Source organism: Eumetopias jubatus, unplaced genomic scaffold (genome assembly GCF_037043125.1).
Source record: "Eumetopias jubatus isolate StellerSeaLion01/CBP00866 unplaced genomic scaffold, mEumJub1_p1.0 scaffold_1, whole genome shotgun sequence".
Classification (NCBI taxonomy): domain Eukaryota; kingdom Metazoa; phylum Chordata; class Mammalia; order Carnivora; family Otariidae; genus Eumetopias; species Eumetopias jubatus.
Window position 1 is genome coordinate 121,750,954 of NW_028274807.1, and position 17,938 is coordinate 121,768,891.

Below are 17,938 nucleotides of genomic sequence, written 5' to 3' on the forward strand. Positions count from 1 at the left end.
GGAACTGGAGTTGCACATGCCAACCGAGATAAATCTCAAAAACAATGTTGAGTGGGAAAAAAAAGCAAGCTGCAGGAAGGATACAAGAATAGGATATTTAACATTTTAAATAATACTGTGTATTGTTTAGAGATGTATGCCTATATGGTAAAAGAATGTAGACTTGCATGGGAATGATAAACATCCAAATCATAACAGTGATTACTGGGGCAAGGCAGGGGCCTGGGGATAGGGAGGGCATATAGCACTCACTTCAGTATGGTAATGCTTTTGTTATTAACCTGGGTGAATGGTATGCCCAGTTAAAAGAATACAACTGTCATATTTCTATTTTTTGTACATCTCAAGCATCTCATTCAACAACTAAAACAACAAAACAAATAGGCTCATTTTTTAAGATGAGGAGCCTGAGGCTCAAGAACCGACCCTGTGCCAAACTTCAAATCCAGGCTGCGCTCCTTTTACATCACGATGCTGCTTTGCATTAACAAAACAAATGGGTTCACCAAGTCAGAAGCAAAACTACCCCCTCAGGTTTGGTTTCCACAAAGACTGAATCAAACTGTATCCTCAAGTGTTTGCTGTGGGACAGGATGCCCTCGAAAAGCACAGGTTTGACCTCTAATAACTAGAGTTCAAAACAAAGTGCCTAAAAACATTTGCTTTGCTTTTGGACATGGTCTGAATCTTTTTTTTTTTTTTTTGTCCCGATAAAATATGGCCCTTAGAAGAAGCCCATTATTCAAGAGAAAAGAAAACAATACCCAAACACTAGACAACACCCAAATGTGAGTTTAAGAAGCCCCAGAAGAGTCCCTCTTTGTTCATCTGGTTTTCCAGGGGCAATGAAGCAGAGCTGAGGGATGGAGGAGGGAGAGCAGGGGGCACTTTCTGTCAAGGTATGTGGACCCGCCAATTGGGAAGACTTGAAAAAAAATGTTAGAGGAAGCAAGTAGTCACAGGCTAATTTTACTATGCTCACTCCACCACCCAGCACGTTGCCTACCTGGCCCAGGCCTGTTTGAGCCACCCTCCCTCTCTGTTCCCTTGTTCTCCTCTCGGTTCCTCTTTCCCGGCCCTTGAACCTGGTCGTACCTCTGTTCTGCCCCAGATCTCTTAGAAATATGTTAGTGGCAGGGAGATTAGTAGTAAAGGGCATGGGTTTCAGTGTCGGAAAAAACCTGGATTTAAATCTTGCCTGTGCCACTAGTGAGGAGCTCAGGAAACTTGAAGCAGGCTAGGCAGGCCAGTGCTGTCCATGGAATGTGGTAGGATGAGGGAAATGTCTGTATCTGCACTATCCAATATGGTTGCCCCCAGCCCCAGGCGACTACGAGCACTTGAAATGTGGCTAGTGTGATGGAGGGATTTTTTTAACAAATGTATTTAATTTTAATTAATTTAACTCAAATAGCCACGTGACTAATGGCTCCCATATTGGACAGAGCAAGTCTAGAAAATGGAGAACCTCTCCTCTCAGAGAATCGCCGTGTGGTAATGGACATGAGACACCCTGATAAAAGGCCCTACTAGTATGCTATATCCTGCCCTGAAAGAGCGTCACAATCTCAGGCACTCCCCATACTGACGAGGCCGCCTCGGAGAGTGTGCCAGCGGTGGGCCTGCCTCATCTCCCAACACCAGATGCAGCTTGACATTTTCCAACACTGCCTGAGGATGCAACTGAGGCAGTCTGGTGTAAAGAAGTTTGCTTCTCGTTCCTGTTTTGTCCTCACTGTGCTGATTAAACAGAATGACATTTTCAGAAACCCATTTTTAATTAAATTCTTATATGACACTATTTGGCATTTATTTAATATCAAAGTTCCCAGACAGAAAATGTTTCTCATTTTCTCCAGTTAAACTAATCATATTATGTACCAACTGCTTTAAACTAAAGAGACAATCTACCTCCATAAGTTAAAAATACATGAAGATAGGGGTGCCTGGTGGTGCAGTCGGTTAAGCATCTGACTCTTGGTTTCAGCTCAGGTCATGATCTCAGGATTGTGAGATCGAGCCCCGCATCAGGCTCCGTGCTCAGCACGGATTCTGCTTGAGATTCTCTCCCTCTGCCCCTCCCCTGGTTCATGTGCTCTCTCTCTAAAATTAAAAAAAAAAAAAAATTTTTTTTAATGAAGATATCCATTTTTAGAAATACAAATCAAACAGCACCAATTTTATTTTATAGTGTTTATTAAAAAGTTCCTCTTGTAAAACATGAGTGATTTTGGTCCATATCTTATTTTCCATTTGGCTTTAAAACATTTTATATTATTTACAAAATGAATTGCAATTTTTATGATTGTACATAATTTTTTTTGACCCTTGGAATATTAGTTTCAAGTAACTAAAAAATAAACACCTGGCAGACTAAGTGTACTGAAAAGTACATAACGAACATATTTAATTACCACAGTAATTTAAAAGTCTTGATCTTTACCTCTTAAGATTAAAATTCACTATCATGAAGTCATTCAGGAATCTCTGGAATTTCTCTATTATCCACAATGAGACTATGGATAATCCCTTCTTTCCGCTTCCCACTACTGACAGCCTTTATGTAACAGTCATGGTTCCCAACACTGAAGTGAGTTTCAGTCCCGTCATCTACAAACTCACCCTAGGCCAACAAAAGAAGGAGGAATTAGTGTTCCAGAAACATTTAACTTTGTCTAGAGCATTAACACCATCTAAAAAGGGCGGCATAATGAAGTATCTATTAGCTCAATGTTAAACTTTGGAAAATTAAAGTTAGAAGCTTGTATTGCTAGATGCTTTTCCATCTCTGCTGTGAACTGAACGTTTATTTGTACCTGCTTACTATCTTGAACAATCTTAAGTTTCAGAGGAAAAAAGCCCCTTACATCTTGTGGATGTGTGTCTATAACATGCACTATGAGACAAGAGTGACTATTTTTAAAAGTAAAAATAATAAGCATGATAGCAAGCACTTATTTTATCCCGAGTCACTTACTCTATATCGAGAACAGTTTGCACACGTTACTTCATTGCACCTTCACCATAACCCTGACAGAAGCACTATTACTATCCTCACCGTACAGACGAGGGAATCGAGGCACGGAGTGGTGAAATAACTGCAGGAGGCCCCAGTCAGGAAGGGAGAGAATGTTCTTACCCACTCTGAAAACCTGATTCCTCAGATCGTAAGGTGGCTTACAGTAAAATACACAGGTAACATAAAACCGAGCACTACCCAATCTCGCCCTGTTCTGTCCGCCACAGCAGCTACCAGCCGCGGGGAGCAACTGAGCACTTGAATGTGCTGAGTCTGAAATGCTATGTGCTGTTTCAGTGCAAAATATACACGGAGTGTGGAAGACTTAGAATGAAACAGAGAACGTAAAATAACTCTAAAACCTTTTTATACTGATGTTAAAATTTAGTATTTTGGATATATTGATTTAAATCAAAGATATTATTAAAATGAACTTCACCTTAAAACTTAAAATGTGGCTACTAGAAAAGTTACACATGAAACTCATGCCTGTGGCTCACGTTACATGTTTACTGAGCAGGACTGATCTAGAGTAAAAAGATAGGGGCCAGGCAGTGCAGAGAAGAAAGGAAGAACAGGAGGCTTTGAGGATGAAAGTGGACTATGCCAGAAAGCAAAGAAAGTACAATCAGACTTAAAACTTGGCTACGAGCTTCCTGGCAGCCAGAGCAGAGCAAGCGGGGTCCCACAGCCTAAGAAAGCACTGGACGCACGAGGGAGAGCTTTTTCTGAGCTGTGGGGAGGATTTGGCCGGTGGCTCTTTACCGGAAGTGTACTGACACCACCACAAGGACCTTGCAGGTGCACGATTTGCCAGATACATAATCTTGGTCATGATGCTTTGAGATGGAAAGAAAAAGAAGAAAATAAACTGTAGCTCATGCACAGCAAGAGCAGGTGTGCGCAAACTGGGGAAGGCTGCCCAGATGCGGAGCTGCAGAAACTACTCTGCAAATTAGGTTCGAGTTACAATGAGGAGGCAACTGGGTTATAAAGAGCTACTGTCCAAACACTTGTGGTTCCCTGGTAATTACTGAGGAATAGACATTGTGGATGAACATTACTTTCAACTTCTTATTTACAACCACATTCTTAATACCACAAAACAACATTCTCTTTACATTTGCACTGGAGAATTCCCTGAGAGTGGGAGAGAACAGGATTCAAAACTGCCGATTCGGCATCTAGAGAATTCTAGGGTAGGAAGGAAAGGACAGGAAGGACCAGTAGGGGCCTGATCCATGCTAATGATAACTGAAGCTATTCCACAGGGGTTACAAAACACAGACAGAGCTCTCCAAACGTCTCTGCATAAAAGAAGTCTCTGTCAGTAGATTTAACCCGGAGAGTGAGCGGCTCAAGTTCTGGCGATGGATTCTGAGTGAGCCCTGATTAAATAACCCTTCAAGAATTCAAACCAGGATTAAGAAAGAGAGAAGCATCTATCTTTGTAACGTTTGATTTCTGGCACAGGCACTTCCTCAGAAGCAGACAGCCACAAGACCCAGCAGGTAGGTCCAAATAGCTGCTGAATAAACTCATCCCAGACCTCTGCCCTCTGAGCACCTCTCTTCACCTTCCTATACCTACAACAGATGAAGGGGACAAGGGCAGCACCTACCATGGGGCAACCAGCTAAAACATGACTAGAGCAGAGTGGGTCTCATTATCTCTAGCGCCGGTGTTCACGCCAGAAGCCAGCATGCAAGGCGGGGACCAGGGTTAGTACCCCCCGCTTGCCAGCACAACCTGGGGAATTTCCACCCAGGGACTGCAGCTCCCAGTCCCACACTCCCCTGCTCCCTGTGCTAGGCACACCACTATTTCATTCTCCCTGAAATCACTCCAATAGTCATCCCGCCCACCCAGAGCTGTAACAATGCAAGCAGCTGACAGCAAAGGCCGGACACTCTGGGGTTAGATGGGGATGTCATCACGCTTGGCCACAATGAGTGGGGCAGCCTCTTGGCACTGCTGGTTTACAAATTCCACTTGTCTTCTGGGGTTTGTGACAGGGCCCTTTCCTATCTGCCTTCGTGTCATCTGACATTGTGTGCATCACTTCTTTTTCAAAAACATCACTTTTAGAAAAGTACTATCTGCTTTGAGGGTATGGTGTAAAGCCTTCCTAATCAGAGTGTGAACCATGGGCCGACACACCACCCTGGCACCAGGGGAAATGTTAGATTTTGCATTTTAACAAGATCCCAAGTGATTCCTACACATGCAGGTCTGAGGAGCTGCGGTATGAAGCCCAACCTCAACTTGGACAAACAGAGGAGGACACCAACCTCTATGGGGCAGTTTCTGATGCGTGAATTCCTTTTAGGACAGAGCCTGGTCCAGGAGAGGAACGGCAGCACGTGAGGCTGGGGCCAGCTCTCAACAGAAGGCGTTTCCAAGCCCTCCCTGCCCCAGGCACTGTCCCGGAAAGGCCTTCAGAATTTGGAGTCAGGAGTACTTCATCTGTCTCTTGTTCTTAACCAAGAGGACCTTGGGTTAATTATCAATCTCCACCATTAGGAAACACAGCAACATTTCAGTGGCAACCCTTCCCCACAGCACTAAGAGTAATCAAAGGGTCAACTTACTGCTGTCTCCATTCTTTTACCATTGCACCATACGTCCATAGTGTCTTTTTCTGTAAAAGTAACAAACCAAAAACAAAAAACACTATAATCTGTGACTCAAATATAAAGTTAACTCCTTATTATTTTAAGAAAAGTTTGATATACTGGATTTCTAAAACTCCATTAACTTTTCACAGCTTTCCAATTCTTCTAAATTTGAAGAAACTATGTTTACTCTTGGTTCACAGACAAAATAAAAATAAAACAAAACAATCTTTTAGGAGATGATCATGGCCCCTGTACAAATGGATGAAGCCCTGTTGAACGAAATAAACACTGCAACACGAACTTCAGTATTGAGGACGCACAGAAATGAGTGTGAGGAGGGGCCTTGCCACACAGACTGGCATCGGTGACCAGATGATCCCCACCCCCGTCTTTCACACGGAGCCAGGTGGATGATGGTATAAAGAGGCCACCAAGAAAGGCTGCTACAGGGTTCACGTAGGATGGACAGCATTCAGGCTCAGAAATTTAACACTGAATTTCCTACTGGATAGCCCAGTAACCTCTATTCATTTTTGTAATGCTTTCATTTTGGGGAAGAACTACTGGATCATGAGAAAAAACACAGGCATCCCTGGTGGACTCTGCTGACACTATGGAGCAAAATGCTGCCATGAGCCACCTGGGCATTAGTCAAGCTGTCAGGGCTCACTTCAGGAGGCATGTACATGTGTGCACAAACGCGTGTGCATTTCGGGGGAGGATCCCCAGGCCCACTTGCAAATATTAGTGTCCTGGTGGGTGCCAGGAAAGAAGACTGCATTCATCAAGCAGGCAGAAGATGAGCTGTGGGTGTTATAATGAAGCCTAGAACTGGGACCTGGGTGCACGTGAGAAGCCCAGGGGTCAAAAACTTGCCTGTGGGGCACCTGGGTGGCTCAGTTGGTTAAGCGACTGCCTTCGGCTCAGGTCATGATCCTGGAGTCCCGGGATCGAGTCCCACATCAGGCTCCCTGCTCAGCAGGGAGTCGGCTTCTCCCTCTGACCCTCTTCCCTCTCGTGCTCTCTATCTCTCATTCTCTCTCTCTCAAATAAATAAAATCTTTAAAAAAAAAAACAAAAAAAAACTTGCCTGTGGGTCAGGGCTGGGGTGCCAGTCAGGGGCTTGTCTACTCCAGGAACACAGTCTAAGAGGGACTCTTTTCTCCCCACACCTTGAGACTGGGGTCTCAGAGAGCGGAGAGAGGCCTCTGAGCTGGGCTAAAAGGGAGAGAGAGGCCGAGAGTCCCGGCCCAGGAAATGTGGGCACTGGTTGCCCTGGTGGCAGCCTGAGCGGGGAGCATCAACAGGCGCAGCTGTAGGGAAACCGAGCTTGTCCCAACGCCTGAGCAGGGCATACAGTGCTAAAGTAAACCATGATGGTGGTCAAGACGGGAATTTTATTTAATATGTCTACTGAACATGCGCAGGTATCAGATTTTCTATAAAGCTATTATTAATGTGCCTCTGAAGAAACCTGCTAACCCAGAAGCCATAAAAGAAAAATGGAATATATTTGACTACATAAAAGTAAAGAGTATTTCTGCATTACTTAAAAAAACATGTACACACATAAGGAAAGTCATACAATAAATGACAAACTGGAAAAAAATAAGCAAAGCTCACAGGACAGACAAAAGTCTAATCTTACTAACATAAAGACTCTGAGCAATCAAGGAGAAAAAGACCAACAACCCAAAAGGAAGTGGGTCAAAGGACACAAAAATGCATTACCAGAAAAGAAAAACAAAAGGACCTCAAACGTGCAAAGATGCTCAACCTCACTTAATTTTGAAAAAGGCAAATAAAAACAACACTGAAATACCATTTTTCATGTAGAATATTAAAAAAAAAATTTAAGATCTGAAACATGCTCAGCTGGAGAACCTGTGGGGAAATGGGTACCGGGAGCACAAAATGGTAAAAGCACCAGGAGGGGCAATGGGGCACAATCCACTCAAATGACAAGCGCAGTTATGTTGAACCAGTGATCCTATTTTCCCACTTCTGGGATTTTATGCTAAGGAGATATGTCAACTATATTCCAAGAGGCATGTGAACAAAGCTATTCATCCAACACTGCTTCCAACAGCAACAGATTAGAAATAGCCCAAGTGCCCAGCTGTCAGGAGCGAGTTAAATGAACTTTTATTTATTAGGAGATTGACTCTGCAGCTATAAGAAAAAGTATGAGGAAGCTCTGTATGTGCGGTTATAAGAGGATCCTCAGAATATATGAATAAGTCAATAAAGCAAGATGCTTTTATGAAATAAGGTAGTATTAAAATTTTGTATTGGCTTGAATCTGAATAAAGAAACACTGGAAGGACTCACTATTAAAAAGGACTTATCTTTATTAGGGAAACAGGGTGGATGGGAATAGGGATGGAAGCAAATTTCTCCATGTAGCTTTCTTTTCATATCATTGTAATTTCTGAATCATGAGTATAGCACCTGTTTAAGTATGTATGTTAACAAAAGAACCTACATGATACAGTATTAAATCATGGCTCAGATGTGGATGCAGTGAGTCATAGGAGGTCCTGGAGCATGTGCACCTTGTAGCCTCTTCTCTCTGCCTGCCTGCAGCTTCTCTAAAATAATGAATGAGCATCTTTAACATAAGCCCAGATTATGTTCCTGAAATACCATTTTCCTCTAAAAAAAAAACCAGGGCTTCTTAGAGAAAAGGGTGATTCCACGTCTGAGCAGCAAATGTTCAAAATGAACCTAGGACATTGTGTCATACCAGAAAGCAAGGAAGCTTTCAAAGTCTACCAAGGATGTGTCAAAAGGACTCAGGAGACAATCTAAAGAGCACACCATTGGCCAAAACTGGGACAATTTGATGTCCAATAAGAATAATAACTTCAATGTGTTGCAACACACATCAAATTGTTTAAATCCATGAGTTAATAATAATTAAAAAAAAAAACAAACCTAAACGATCCCCTGTAGAGGAAAATGAGGAGCCAATTCAGTATTTTGAAAACTAGTAAAGGGAAAACAAGTGTTATTCTGCATTTCTTATATAAATTGTACCTCTGTACAACCAAATAGTAGATGACAAGAAATTTTTCATTCTAGAAATATTCCAGAATATCACCATTTGGCAACTGCTAAGGAATTACTGGATGCAAAAATTAGGTATTAATGGTTGCCAACATCAAAAAAATTGACAAACGGGGCGCCTGAGTGGCTCAGTCATTAAGCGTCTGCCTTCGGCTCAGGTCATGGTCCCAGGGTCCTGGGATCAAGCCCCACATCAGACTCCCTGCTCTGCAGGAAGCCTGCTTCTCCCACTCCCCCTACTTGTGTTCCCTCTCTCACCGTGTCTCTGTCAAATAAATAAATAAAATCTTTTAGAAAAAATAAATAGGGCGCCTGGTGGCTCAGTCAGTTGGGCATCTGCTTTTGGCTCGGGTCGTGATCCCGGAATCCTGGGATCGAGCCTCGCATTAAGCTCCTTGCTTTGTGGGGAGAGAGCTTCTCCCTCTCCTCCCCACTTGTGCTCTCTCTCACTATCTCTGTCTCTCTCTCTCAAATAAATAAATTAAAATCTAAAAAGAAAATTAAAAAATAATAAAAATAAATAAATAAATAAATAAAATAAATTCACAAACACCATGTGCCTCTTGATATAACAAAACTATAAAGTAGTCTAGCCAGAAAAAAAGATCAAACCTAAATTTAACCAATTCTTCAGTCAACTACCAATATATAGGAAATAGAAACAGAGGTGAGGGAGCGCCTGGCTAGCTCATTTGATAGAGCATGCGACTCTTGACCTTAGGGTTGTAAGTTCAAACCCCACTTTGGGTGTAGATTATTTAAAAATAAAAACTTTAAAATTATATATATTAAAAAGAAAAAGAAACAGAAACATCACGGAACTGCAATCAACAAAATCCAGACCACAGGAAACTCTTCAAGACGAACTGATCCAGTTTCTTCAATAGTTTCTGGTTTGTTTGTTTTTTTCAACTATGTGCATTTAATTACTTGATAAACATTTTTCATTTTTCTAAAAGTTTATTTAAGTGATTTCTACACCCAGCGTGGGACTTGAACTCACGACCCTGAGATTAAGAGTCACGTGCTCCACCAACTGAGCCAGCCAGTGCCCCAAACGTTTTTCTTTTTTTTTTTTCAAAGTTTTTATTTATTTATTTGAGAGAGAGAGAGGAAAGTGAGCAGGAGGCAGGAGAGAATCTGAAGCAGACTCTGCCCTGAGTGCAGAGCCCAACACAGGGCTTGATCCCATGACGGCGAGATCATGACCTGAGCCGAAACCAACAGTCAGAGGCTTAACCAACTGAGCTACCCAGGTGCCCCCACATTTTTCATTCTTAAAAAGAATTTTTTAAAAAGTACATGCTAGCATTTGACTAGACTGTAGACTCTTTAAAGACATGGACAACATCTCTTCATCTACATATCCTCAGTGCCTGATATGCTAACTGGTATTTAGTAGGTACTCAATATTATCTAAATAAATGAATCAATGAATTAATGAGATAATCCAAATGGTCTTAACTTTAGTGATATCAGAAGCAGGAAATACTGGGAGTACCAGAAGAGAGAAAAGATAGTAACTTGTAAATATTTGTCTCTTAAGTTTTATAGGCCCAGTGGAAAACAACACAGATGCCAATGTGTAACAATAGAACTTAGCTTAAAGATCAACGGCTTGTTACTTTTTATTTTTTAATCTACTTTATCTGGACTTTGACAATTTTGATGTGCTGCAGTACTAAACCTCTTGCTACCTAGAGAAAAATTCCCTTGTTACTGATCAAGCTTAAATTTCCAACTGTCTCTATATATCCTTTTAAAGAGAAATATCAATAATAATAGAAATATCAATAATAAATAACAAATGTCTACATCTTTTTTGAAACCTGTTTAAAAGGTTTCTTTTTTCTTTTTTAAAATTTTTTTAAAATTTCTTTTTTTAAACCTGTTTACAATCTCCAATCCATCACTACAAAATCTGGCTCTCATATAAATAAGTCATTTAAATGAATACTTTGTTCACATAGGACACATCAGAAATACACCTACACACACTTACACTCTATTCCAAGTTTGCATAGGGTCTGGGTGGTTAGGGGAACTAATTAACCACCATCATAAAAAGCCAATAAATTCTGCAGAAACGGCACTCACTTACCCAACACAACTCTAAAGTCCTCACCATCCAAATGTAATACCCAAGTATTGGTGGTCTTTGACCTGTTCTCCATATACTTCTTGAGACTTTTCCCATTAATTTCCAGAGTATATTCATACGCAAATCCACTGACAGCATCTATATTTATGGTTGCTTTTGTCTTTGCAGCTCCAACGCAGAAGGTTTCTTTGCCCACTAGTTTGAACATCCATTCTTTTCTTATCTCTTCCTAAGCAATAAAATATAAAAGTTAAAAGCACGCAAATGAAAGAAAATTTAATATTTAGCTTTAGAAGTGCTATAATTAAAGTGAGTAAATAGCAATGCTATTTAGATGTAATTTTATTACTCCATGATTCAAATATTTTAGAAAATAAAAGCACCTCAAGTTTAAATGTTATTGTCTATGGATTCTATAGCTATTATTAGTTTGCTTGGTCCAGCAATATGATCCAGGCCCCAATATAAAGATAACCAATGTAAGAGAAAAGCCTTGAATTTACATATGAAGAATCTATGTTAACAAAATCAAGCTTCTATGTATACCATATTTTACAAAATAACTCATTTTTTTCCTACCTTCCCATCTACATATACCACTCGTTTGCCTGATGTGGTCCCATGTTCAAACTCAATTTTATGGACTCCATCACTTAAAGCAACTTCCCAAACGGCTACGAGATCTGTCATTTTTTCCAGGCTATAAGGAGGGCTAAGGGAATAAAATAAAGCAATTACAATAGGCCAAAAACAGTAAGAAAATAACCAATTAATCTTTCCAAAATGAAAATATCAGGTTTTTTTAAACCCCTAAAATTACAAGACATTAAAGTGACAGTACCTAAGAATTTCTACTCACAGTACATGTAACTATCTTCTTCCTCCTATATACTCTTCCTTTAAGATGAAACTACTATATATGGGTATATAGTCAGGTAATTCCAAACAAAGTCACCTTAATATTAATAGGATTAAGAACCCATCAGTTTATCCAGGATAGTATTCTAAGCTGGGCTACAGAATAATGCCTGGAAAGGTCAGTAAAAAGTCTCTACTTCTTCCCTACATCCCCATTTAAAAAGCACAGTATTTAATTCTGGTTTTTCTTTTTCAGATCCATTCACTCCAAAACAAGAACTCCCCAAGCCTTTCAAACTTAAATCAGTTAGGATTCATTTTAACAAAAAGGGTTCTAATTTATTATACTGAGCAGAAGAGAAGTCATACAAGAAATGTCCTATTATAAAAAAGATAAAAATGTATGGAGGATGGTAATTCTTGTCTTTACTATAGTAATCTTATTAAAAAAAATAAAGGATTCTGTTTTGTCATAAGCTTCTGGCACAACTTAAATACACCTTTTAGATATTAATATTTTAATATAAAATATATACTTCCCCTATCTGTGCCATGTGAATACCATACATGATATTATGTAATACCTATACAGAACATATTTTGAGCCTGCTCTCTTAACTACGTCTTACTCTTTATTCACTCTAACGTCCTTTGTGTGCTGTCAATCAGAAATGGTAAGTGGATTGATTTGATACCATTTTGAAGTGATTGCCAAGAACTCTGTGCTACGACAGATTTGGAGACCTTACATGCAGGCCCTATGGGAAAAGATGTGTCCCATTGGTGGCCACCTCTGTGCCAGGCGTTTACTACCCTTGCTCTAAATCACAGAAGAGCAAAACCATGCGTTCTGCAAGTTTATAAAATGTGTCCTTAACAAAGTAGCCTGGATAAATAACTCTTGAGTGATAAAAACAATCTTGAAAGTTTCAAAAGCTAGTTTTATTGCCATGCAAGACATTTACCTTTCATCATCTTCAAAGACAGGACTGTCGCCTCCAGATGCCATGGTTTGGCAAAACAGTCTTTAATCCAATTAGCAGGCAGGAAAGAAAAAAGCAAGATTGCAGCAAAGAAAGATTGAGAGCAACAAAGATAACATCTGTAAAGGATTTTTTTCTAAGTTTGCAATCCATTTCTCAAATTGCATGCAGTTGCTCATGAAACAGCTTTTACATACAATAGAATTGCAAACTCCAGTTTTCAAGAAAAGAAATTAAGCCATGCAAATTGACCAATCATATTTTTCCCTGTTATAAATTTATAGTTTCCCAAAATTAGAGACAAATATGATACCACATCAGAGCTGCAAGGGACCTAGAGGTCCTCTGGGTCCCGCACTTCTCAAATTGAGAGGTATAAGAGGCCCCAAGGGTATGAGTCAATGGGTCAGGGAATACATAAAACTCCAGAATAAACAGTATGCATCTTCAGGAAGCATCGATGTTACAGGGTGGTAACAAATTTAAAATGCAATCTTAATATTCAGTTTTAGAAGGCTATATATTATGGTGGAATATATAATTAAAAAAATATTTTAGGGGCACCTGGCTGGCTCAGTTGGTAGAGCATGTGACTCTTGATCTCGGGGTTGTGAGCTCAATCCCCACGTTGGGGTAGAGCTTACTTAAAAAAATCAATCAATAATTAAAAAAAAATTTTAGATACCTTCAAAGAAATGACTAGTTTGCAGGAAGCAGCCAAGGATATGCTAGTTTGCTTTCTAACAGCAAACTTAATTTACCCACTTACTCAAGCCCACCTAATTTACTAGTGCCAATAATGAATCCACAAAAGTTATGTGGTTTGCTCAGGTCACTTGTAGGGCCTGAGCCAGAACTACAGCCCAGTACTCCCATGCAATTATCTCAGAATTAACTAGGCTGTAATACTAATTAAATTTTACTAAAATCAGAAGCACACATATATTCACACATGCATAAGATTTGGGATTAACAGCTGTATCCCTTCCAAACCTACTGAAAAATAGCTTCAACTATTTTTTGCTCCCCAGATCTACTCTGGCCTAGCCTTCTCTCTACAGATGCCCTAGAGTGCTCTCTCCTTGTTAAAAATGGGAGATCGCCAAACTTCTTTAGCTGGAAACAGCCAGAAGACACAAACCGTTTTTCAAAAAGATGTTAAAGAAGAGATTAACACTGATAAAAGCAATCCAGCAGGCAAGGAAAACATAAAAATTTTAGAATAAGAAAAAGATTCAAACACTTTGTACCTAAAATAAATCCCTTTGTTTTGGGAGCACCTTACAAATTTGTGAACTTTTCTAATCTCAAGAAGCCCTAGGATATCTCCTATGAAAGTGGAGGGTATCCTGCAACTACAAAAGCAAAGAGAATACACAGCAATAGAGGAAGCCAAATAGCATAATATAAACTTGGATAAGCCATCCTTTGCAAATCAGAGTGGGCTTAGGGATATCATTCAAATTTTGCTTTGCAACTTTTAGAGACCCTAGAAAGTTCAGTAATTCAGCATTCAAACTTGAAAGAACCGCCCAGTTTTCCATTATAAGGAACTTCAGTTATTATCACAGTACGGTAAGACATGGTACCATCTTAATTATAATAACTTTTCATCTAGAAGTATAAAAGACAACACAACAAATTAGAAGGGAAGTGAGAAATTAAGGTCACATTTATTTCTTGAAAATTTTCCCTAAACTATCGACATTCATTCATACATTCATTTATTTATGGAGTATCTATCTGAAGTGCTGAAGAGTTTTGGAACTTGTGATGGTTGCACAAAATTGTGGATGTACTTAATCCCACTGAACTGTACCCTTAAAGATGGTTAAAATGGTAAATTTGATGTCATATGTTTTTTACCACAACTTAAAAAATAATATTTTAATATACAAAAAGACACTGGATTATACACTTTAAATGGGTGAATTGTATGGCACGTGAATTACACAAAAAGGAAAGACCTAGGTGCCCTGCTGGTAGTGTTTCTTGGAATGTGACTATATCTATAACCAAAAGATCACGACTGTCCTTGTCTCCAGTGTCTACCTTACTCCCTTGAAAAATGAGAAATATCCGTCACACATCTTACAAACTGGACTTAATAAACACATGTCATACTGTAAATTCATTCACCATGCTAATAGTTATCAGTCACTTATGTGCCCGGCACTAAGCTGGACACTAAGCTCAGTAAGGGGCCCTAGAGAGACCAAAAGATGATTATGACACAGACATGGGGGTGTCCTTGTAAAGAGAACCAGTAAAGGGCAGAATGGGCCCACAGAGAAAGGATCCCAGCCCTGCGAAATGGGTGCGAAGGCCAGAGAAGACTGGTTTAAAACCTGAGAGAAAGGAATTAATCCACGGTCATTCTTAAACTCTTATACATACACTTGATTTTCAGGATCATGTGACCAAACTGAAAAATGATCATTAAAGAGAATATTCCCTCTATTTTAGCATAAAATTTTAAAGATGTAAATGAAGGGGTATCTGGGTGGCTCGGTCGGTTAAGCATCCAACTCTTGATCTCAGCTCAGGTCTTGATCTCAGTCAGGGTGGTGAGTTCAAGCCCTGCTTTGGGCTCCATGCTGCGCATGGAACCTACTTAAAAAATAACAATAAAATAAAATAAATGAAAAGGATGGAAAAGCAAATTCCATTTATTTTCACTGATGAGGATGATGTCACTCGAAACTTTTTACATGTCTTTGAAGAAAGCTTTTTGAGTCTAGGCATCAGCATAATCTTTTAAAATCTCTTCCCTAGCAATTCAACGGTCACGTTTCAGAGTAGGACTTAACCATTAAGACGTTTCCACCGTTTATCTAACCCAGCTTGAATTTTGCCTTAACTTGGGTTTAACCGCACTGGGGGCTGTAATGGTCTGTCCAAGCTAAACCCAAGTCCGTTTTAAAAATTAACTAAGATATTCATAGTTCCCTTTTCAGCAAAAGCTCTAGGTAAGGCCACCCACAAGGTCACTCTTCAACAAACAGGTGTTGACACTGTATGTCGAGACCCACGTGAAGCACTGGGACCCAGCAAAGTCGGTCAGGAGGCTCCAGGAGCCAGGTGTCCCCAAATGCTACCGGAGGCACAAGAACTGGTAACTTTTCTGAGGAGCATTTTTACAATGTAAACCACAAGCCTTAGGAGAGATCATTCTATAAACAATTGATCATGCTCAACACACTAGACATAACAGTGCTCAACGAAACGCCTTTTTTTGTATTAGCTACAAAATGAAAACCATGTCCACCAGCAGGGAAGGACTCTATGAAGTAAATCACAGTCCTCTCACTCAACAAACTGCACGTCCAGCCAGGGCCAGGCCCCGGGGACGGATGGATGCTGCGGTCAACCTGGCACACAGGAACGCAGTCCAGGGCGGCCAATACAGAGGACGCAGAAAAACACGCAGAGCCACGGTTAGCTGCGCACGCTGCATTCTTAGGTAAAGAAGCCCAGTTACAGCACCTTACGATCTAGGCTTTGCAAAATGCAGTCTGCTCACGAGTCCAGGAAAAAAGGGCTGGAAGAGGATTATCTTAGGGTCGCAGGGCCTGGCTAGGTAAGGGCGACCCGCAGACTGCCCTCCCCCCCCCCCCCCCCCCCCGGCTCCTTGCCTCTGCCCGGCGGACACAAAACGTCCGGAACACACCCGGCGCGGCCCAGCGCCTCACCCGCCCCGTCTCACGGTCCGCGTAGACACCGCCCACCGCTCGCAGCGCCCGCCGCCGCCCGGAGATGGCCGCCGCCGCAGCCGCCGCCGCCGCCCTGCAGCGGGGACGCCCGTGGCTGCGCGCAGGGGCTTCTGGGGCCGCGCCACCTGGGCCGCGGGGCTCACCTGGCCGCCGTGCACCGCGGGAGGCTCTGGGCCACCCGCTCCGCCGCGTAGTCCGCGTGGCCTTGCTCCCTTCGCCGAGAAGCGGGCGCTTTCTCCTCGGAAGCTGGAAGCTCGGCCGCCGCCAGTTGCGAGCGCGCCGACTCTGTGGCGCTTCAGGTCCCCTGAGGTGCCCAGCGCAGGCCGCCACCCGCGCCCGAGCACCGCCGACGCAGTCCCCGCCTGCTGCCTCAGCGGAGGGCTCTGCGCTCTCTGCAGAGGCCCTCCGTCATCCCCAAGCCCCAAACCTTAAGTCCTGCACCGCGTCCCGCCGCCCCGGGCTGGTAAGACCCGCTGATAGCAGGCGCGGGGCCGGACGCTGGGGATAACCTGGTGGCAAAAACAGACCTTGTGTCTGCTCTGAAGCCACTGGGCAGGTAAATCTGTTTATGGCATTCGCCCCTTGAAATCTCGTTATGGGTTCCGGTTACTTCTGTAAAAACCCAAACTCCTTAAGGCGCGCATGAGGCCCCATGTAGATTCTCAAATGATGCAAGCTTTTTCTCTCCCCGGGGCCTCTGCAGATGCTCTTCCCTCTGCGGGGCACTCCTCCCTGCCTCTTCCCTTAGCTCTTCTCCACTTTGGTGTTGAGCTTGCGCTTCAAATATCATTTTTTAAGGAGAACTATCCTGTCCCTGAACCCTTGCAGCCCTTGGAATTCTCCTTGGTCCTTGTCGGGGTGTGCGGTTATTTGTGTAATTTTTGCTTCATGTGGAACTTAAGAGTGGACTGAGGTTCTTGAAGGCAGGGGCTATGGCCGCTTGGCTCTCCCTCTGGTATCTCCCACATCGGCACAGTGCAGGCTCATAGTAGGCTCTGATAAATATTTGTTTAAAGAGTGGATGTAGAGCAGGCCTGGGTGAGTTTCAGGTGGTTTGGATTTTCACTGTCACCAGCAGAGAGGGAGGAGGGTTGTTGAGTGGGCCATTTGAGGAGGGCAGTGAGTGGTCCCTGTGGAGAGTGTGCCCAGTGACAATATACAGACATTTGAAGGGATTCTGAGGGCCCAGAAGATTGGGGGACATGGGGGCATCCAGGCCCCATTGTGTAATTTCTTCCCCCGGCTTGAGGTTAATGTAAAGGATTGTTTGATCTTTAGGGTTGGTAAGAGTTGAAGCAGTTTCTAGATGCTGAGCAAGTATGTGAAAGAAGGGGGATAGAGAGACAAGAGGGAACAATCTATTATTTAGGTTAATCAGTCTGCAAAGTAATAATGACTGAATTCTTAAGCAAATTGTGTTACAAGGATTCTGCTTAGCGAGCACTGATTTCTTGTTTGCAACCCTGTATTGAAAGCTCCTGGAAGACAAAGACTTCATATTTGTATTTTCTTCTAAACCAGTGTCTTGAGCAGAGAGTTTTCAATAAATAATTGGTGAAAGACTGAGGTAGGGGGGA

The 17,938-nt window shown here is 41.9% G+C and overlaps 1 protein-coding gene across 1 annotated transcript; it reads right to left on the reverse strand.

Annotated features, from left to right (window-relative positions):
* Positions 1 to 2,372: 2,372 nt before the first annotated feature.
* Positions 2,373 to 16,641, reverse strand: FAIM (Fas apoptotic inhibitory molecule). The gene is made up of 5 exons (XM_028099194.2): positions 16,505 to 16,641; positions 11,387 to 11,519; positions 10,808 to 11,036; positions 5,611 to 5,660; positions 2,373 to 2,623 (listed from the first exon to the last, which is right to left on the reverse strand). Exons 2-5 carry the CDS (start codon positions 11,495 to 11,497, stop codon positions 2,474 to 2,476), a joined length of 540 nt encoding a protein of 179 aa, XP_027954995.1. The 5' UTR covers positions 11,498 to 11,519; positions 16,505 to 16,641; the 3' UTR covers positions 2,373 to 2,473.
* Positions 16,642 to 17,938: the final 1,297 nt, after the last annotated feature.

What these genes read in the sequence shown, in the direction of transcription:
- FAIM (XM_028099194.2), bottom strand. Translation starts at nt 11,497, where the DNA reads ATGACAGATCTCGTAGCCGTTTGGGAAGTTGCTTTAAGTGATGGAGTC. An exon ending in TGGTATATGTAGATGGGAAG is followed by an intron (nt 11,037 to 11,386) that starts GTAGGAAAAAAA and finishes TTTATTGCTTAG; the next exon opens with GAAGAGATAAGAAAAGAATG. An exon ending in GGACTTTAGAGTTGTGTTGG is followed by an intron (nt 5,661 to 10,807) that starts GTAAGTGAGTGC and finishes TTACTTTTACAG; the next exon opens with AAAAAGACACTATGGACGTA.